This window comes from Camelus ferus, chromosome 28 (genome assembly GCF_009834535.1).
Source record: "Camelus ferus isolate YT-003-E chromosome 28, BCGSAC_Cfer_1.0, whole genome shotgun sequence".
Classification (NCBI taxonomy): Eukaryota; Metazoa; Chordata; class Mammalia; order Artiodactyla; family Camelidae; genus Camelus; species Camelus ferus.
The window spans coordinates 4,124,432-4,130,431 of NC_045723.1; the positions used below are offsets into that span (position 1 = coordinate 4,124,432).

A 6,000-nucleotide genomic window follows, 5' to 3' on the forward strand; every position below is an offset into this window, starting at 1 on the left:
AGTTTATTTCATTTCCAAACTACCTGTATTGCTGTTGCAGCAGCTCCCCGGGTTCAGGCCTGGTTTTGAATCCCTCTCCGGAAAACAGCACTGGCGTGCTGCCACTGCCCCCGGCCTTCCAGGTGCCCAGCCCAGGCTACGTACAGGGGAGCCGACTGCGTCCCGATGCCGTGGTTGTACAGAAACTCAAAAAACTGATGCAGGTCACTGTTGCACTCGGCCTGGGGAAACCCAAAGCGAACAAACATAAGAACAAAGGCGCTGCCAGTCTCGGTGTGGCCTGGGATCAGCCAGCCCTCAGTCCCCTTGGAGGCTTCAGATGTACTGAGCAGGGAGGGAGAGCAAGGCCTGTATGGTCCGACAACAGCAAGCCTCAAAGTCAAGCTCATTCCTCTCCTTGACATTCATTGTCCCTCAAATTACCGACACTACTTCCCAAGATAGCAGGGTCAGCAATGCATTATGTAAAGTTATATTTGCTCATTTTACATAGGGCACCTTTGATCCTCATATCTTGTAATTCAGTGAGAAAATCTAGGTTTGCCCCATCTGTTCCATTTGTGATTTTATTACTAGAACTTGTATCCCGAAGCTTTTATTTCAAGATTGAAGAGACTCAACCTTTAAAGCCTAATCTGAGGCAGTCTTCTCCTTTTAGTACTAAATTTCCTTTCTGAGAGTTAATATTGTATCAATTATTTACAATAAATTTAATTTACTCCTGGGAACCCTCTTAGTATCTGGGAGTGCCAGCTTATCTCCCCTTCCCTGTATACACTTCTCTTCCAACAATCTTCTTTTAATTTAATGGTTTCTACTTTGTGTTGTCACATTTCATACTTGATACACAGAGAATGAGGTTTTTAAGTTAAATCACTGATTCTACAATACAGAAGCCAAAAGGTTGTAAAATACATGTCTCTGGCCATACAACTTCAAAAAATTATGACTAAGAAACATAAATAATCAAAATAAAAGGCAGCCTAGAATGGGGCAAAAAGCAAAAATACAACATGACTAGAGCCATGACTCTGTGACTATACATCTGAAAGTATACTTACAAATTTTAAACAATAATTGATGAACCTTGGGTCATTGTGGTATCTCTTCTTATCCAGAAATTCCTTCATTAGATGCTCTAATAAAGTTGTCAAATATTCTTTATTCTCAGGAAAATTCTCTTCTACCCACTGCATGTAACTAGAAAAAACATGGATAATATTAATTTTCAGGGCAGCATATAGTTTGTTTACAGAATCAAAAAATAAACTAAATGCTAACCTTTCCCATTCACCAAGTGGATCATCGCCCTTGTAGCTCTGCATATGGGCTTCAAACATTCTAGGACAGAGAAAAATATGCATATGGGGTTATTAGCAATCATTCCCCAAAGCAAAAGATATACTTTATTTTATATTTATCATTTATACACCTTAAAATGAAAACAATAAATATCAATTCAAATTCACTCAGAAGTGGTCAGAAAACTCAGAAGCAGTCAGTGTTTTTTTCAGAAAAGAGCAAGGCCCCTGGGGCAGTCCGGTAAAGAAACAGCTAAAAGAAGGTCCCCCAGTCTATCCCTGAGAATCTCCTTCTCCTCTCACTGATCCCCAGCGCCACCACCACCACCACGAGGGGCAGCATCCAGAAGTTTGCTGCTTCTCCGCCTGATGCTGGGACCCAGGCGTGGCACTGACCCAGACCCCTCCCCTCGCTGCTCGGGAGCCTGGCCGGAAGACTGGAAGAGGGCTCGTGAATGGGTGCACAGTCCACGGTACCACCGCTCAGGGCTTCCACGTGCAGTTTGCTTTCTGGGCTCAGTGGAACGCAAGGTCCCTGAGGAAGGACACACAATGGCAATGCTCATAGATCAGTGCCACAGCTCCCCGAGAACTCTGCCGGAACCCTACTTCCTCACACCCAACCACCGCTTAAAAAATAAAACCAAGCAAAGCAACGTTCTCCCAGGGGAACCCAGGTGCTAGTGAGGTAAACAAACAAATAAAAAGAAACCTATCAAATATCATCAGATGACATTAAGCACATAGGAAAAAAACCCCAAGTGGTAGAAGGGGTAAGGGTGTGACAAGACTTACTATTTTTAGGTAGAGTGGTCCGGGAAAGCCTGCCTCTCTGAGGGGCTGACATGTGATCAGCGTTAGAGACCCAAGCAGCTGTTTATGCTGAGCTAGGAGAAGGGTGAGGGTGACAAGATCTAATCTGCATTTTAAAATGTCCATTCTGTCTCTCTGAGTGAAGAAGTGGGTGGAGGATGAGAACAGAAGCAGGAAACCAGTTAGGAACCTTCTGCAGAGTTCCAGGGCGCTGAGTGGACCAGGGTGGGAACAACTCAAGTGTAGAATTTGAGTGTTCTGGAGAAAGAGACCATCAGACTTGTTGATGGGGTTGGGTGAGATAGAAAGAGACAGAGAGAGAGTGAGTCAAACTAAGGAGGACTTCTTGGTCTCTATCTGAGAAGTTACACGATTTTTCAGGGGAGGGGAAAAAAGGTTTGAAAGTCATACTTTCTTCTAGCTATCACCTTATGATATAAATGAAATCAATGTTTCTTATGACTCAAAATCCAGAAGCCACAAAGGAAGAGCTAGATAAAGTCCACTATATATAAACAAGAAGCTTCTCCATGTCAAATAAACAAAACAAGAAAAACACCAAGCAGTCAAGAGAAATGATAAACTGGGATTACCAAAACAGAGCTTCTAGAAATTGGGGGGAAAAAAAAAACCAAAACAACTCAATTGAAAAAATGAACAAAAGAAAAATACTCGACTCCTCTCATAAGAGAAATTCACCTCACTGAGATACAATTTCTTACCCACCAGATTGCAAAAATATGACAACAGTGTACAGGGGAAGCCAGGGAATCAGGCACTCTTACCACTCGCTTGCAGGTGGGAATGTACTCAGTTCCTGCCAAGGGAACTAACTGGTAATAACATCTCCCAGAATTACAGATGGATTTACTTTTGAGCTAGTGAAGCCACTGCTGGGAATCTAGAGGACAGATTCAACTGTGTGTATAGAAAATGTCACGTGTACAAGAATTTTCACTGTGGCACTATTTGTAATAGCAAGAGATTGTCCACAACCCAAGTATCCATCAGTGGGGCACTTTTTTGACCAGTTATGGTACATGGAATATCATGCAGCTGTAAAAAGGAATGAGAAAGAATCTATGGATTGATAGAAGTGAAATCTCCAAGGATAGTGTTAAGCAAAAAAAAAAAAAAAAAAAAAGCAGTGTATATGTTCTGCTACATTTTACGTGAGATTAAGATAGGAATTGTACACACAGGTGCATACACATATATAGATATGTTCATATAAATACTTATATTTACAAAAAGAAACCCTTGAAATATAAACTAGAAAAATGGTTATATATGAGAGGGTGGGAGGGCAGTCAGGTGTAGATCTCAGTGAACAGTTTTCTAAATCTTTTTTTTAAACCATGCAAATATATTACTTACTTTTAAAAACTAAAAGAATTCCTAAATTTTGGATCTCCTCATGCATAACTGCAGATAAATCCCCACAAGCTATAAGCAGTATAAAAGCTCTTTTTTGAAAAAAATGTTTTAGTGAGGAGGAGGTAATTTTAGTTTATTTATGTTTATTTTTTTAAACGGAGGTACAGAGAATTGAACCAGGACCTTGTGCACGCTAAGCACTTTACCACTGAACTATACCCTCCCCCTAAAAATTCTTAAGTTATGAAATAACTTTCTTTCTCCTGAAGTATATATAAGAATAGGCCCAAAGTAAACATTTCATGTTATGATATCAACTACATTTCCCTAGTGAGATATACTAATAAACACACTGTAAATTAATACTAAAACACCCAGCTCAGTGCAAATTAGCCTTTGGAAAGGCAAAGTAAGGTCAGAAATACCTTATATCTCTCTTAAAATGGGGGGAAATGAGACTCTAAAACTTAAATCCTGCAGGCTAAAGAAAAAGTCTTATGACAAATAGATTTTTGTTCTGACGGCACTTAAAAATCTGGGTCTTTTGATCCCAAAGAGAGTAAGATTAACCTGGTGCTGATAAAGCTAACCAGTTTTAACTTCCTGTCACATATGATTAACTGTTTTGAATGCTTTTCAAACAGTCTAAATAAATCACCGAGGTCATAAAAAGTAAAGGCGTGAGAATTTTAAAAATTGTTAGCAGGTTGATATAAATGACAATAAATATAGCTTTCTTTCCCCCTTAAAGTGCAGATTATTCAAAGACTTTAGAAAATTGACCGTGGGATTACGGGTTAGAGAAATTTTACGTTCTCTCCCTATCATAGAATTTTAAAAATAAGTCGCTTTGAAAGGTTCTCACGAAACCTACACAGAAGTTTTAGTTTTTGATTGGGTTAGACGGTTTTCTTCCACAGCGGCGATCTGCCCAGAGGGGATTCCTTACAAAGAATAAAGGAGAACTGAGGGCCTCAGGAACCATCCAAATTCCCCTCAAACTGCCGCTCTGGGGCCGCAGCTAGGCCGAAGGACGTGAGTCTCGGGGGGAGCCCCCGGGACAGGCGCGCGGTCCTTCCCACGACGCACGGGGGCCCACAGCACAGCTGGGGTGGGGTGAAGGTGGGGGGGGGTGAAGGTGGGGCGAGGTGAAGGTGGGGTGCGGTGAGGGTGGGGTGAGGTGAGAGTGGGGTGAGGTGAATGTGGGGTACGGTCAGGGTAGGGGCGGACAAACTCGAGGACCAAGGAAAGGGGCGGGAGGGACGAAGGGAGGCAGGACTAGGGCGAAACGCGCCGGGGACCTGCAGACCGCCAGGCCCGAACCCAGGTGCCCCAGTCCCCTCGCGGTCGGCAGCCGGGGATCACGCCCCCGGCCCCCGTCACCCAACAGGCTGACACTTACTGAAAGACATTTTCCGGGTTATCCATGGCGAGAGGACGCGAGCCACCCGCAGCCCCTACTTGAGCCGCGAGCGAGGAGCCGCCGCCGATTCGAAACGCCCGCGCAGCCGCAGTCGCCGCGACGAGCGTTTGCAAGGCGCCTGGCCATTGGCCCCGCCTGCAGACGGGATGGCCAATTGCCGGGGCCGTTGCCTGGAGACCAAGCCCCGCCTCCCTCCCGCGCGCCGGCAGCTCCTCCCACTTCCCCACACCCTTGTTGAACTTTAAGCTCGCCGCGACCCAAGGAGGGGATGGGTTTTGGGGTGCTGCGTGATGAGGGGGCCCTAGGTTGGTTCAGGCGTAGGGAATGGGTTTTTTCCTTAGCCGTCCAAACTGCAACTGGTTTACATAATTACATGATTAAGGCATCATCCCAGGGAAGGCATAGTTGGAGAAAAATAACTAACTTGAGGTTCCCGAGGTGGAAGAAACTGTGCCTCGGCCCTTGGGTCCAGGGAGTCGTGCCTCTTCGACCCTTTACTTAAGTGTATAAACTGAAATCATCATGCCTGGTTTATGCAAAGAAGAAAAATAATCCCGTTTGCGGAGTTGAGGCTTGCTTAAGGTCTCAGAGCCCAGAGGGAAATACCTGCCTCTGGCTTAGGAGATAGGCAGGTGGGGTGAAAATGGAACCCTGCCGAATGGCACATCTCCCCATTTCCCGCAGTTTTCTCTTCAGCGTCCCCGATGTAAAAGAACCTAGAGACTGAAGCCCATGAAATTTTGGTTCCAGACCTTAAAATACTGTGGCAGAGAGTTAGAGAGTGACTCATCAAAGGCCCAGGGAAAAACCTAAATGGGGTTTTGGCTTAGCAGTAACAACATGAGGGCACGTTGGTAGTCACTTTAGGGTTAGTTATGTAAAAGTATACATGGCAGACGAAAGTGATGGGTTGGTATCCTTGGAGACTTCTAGGCTTGATTTAACTGAGCTGAAAGGCTTTATGAGTGCTCAAGGGACTGGGGGCTGTTCCTATATCCAACTGGTGATGAAAAGAATAGAAGACTTTGGTTAGAGTATAGAACGGCGGCAAGAAAGCTTTCACCATCTTCTGTGGAATTAGGAGCT

At 44.4% G+C, this 6,000-nt stretch overlaps 1 protein-coding gene across 1 annotated transcript in view; it reads right to left on the reverse strand.

Annotated features, from left to right (window-relative positions):
- The window catches only part of BUB1 (BUB1 mitotic checkpoint serine/threonine kinase), a 35,486-nt gene extending 30,459 nt beyond the window's left edge, over nucleotides 1-5,027 (reverse strand). The window contains 5 exon segments of the mRNA XM_014558331.2: nucleotides 24-55; nucleotides 57-221; nucleotides 1,062-1,200; nucleotides 1,282-1,341; nucleotides 4,894-5,027. Coding sequence (XP_014413817.1) covers nucleotides 24-55; nucleotides 57-221; nucleotides 1,062-1,200; nucleotides 1,282-1,341; nucleotides 4,894-4,919 — 422 coding nt within the window. The 5' untranslated portion in view covers nucleotides 4,920-5,027.
- Between the last annotated feature and the right edge of the window lie 973 nt (nucleotides 5,028-6,000).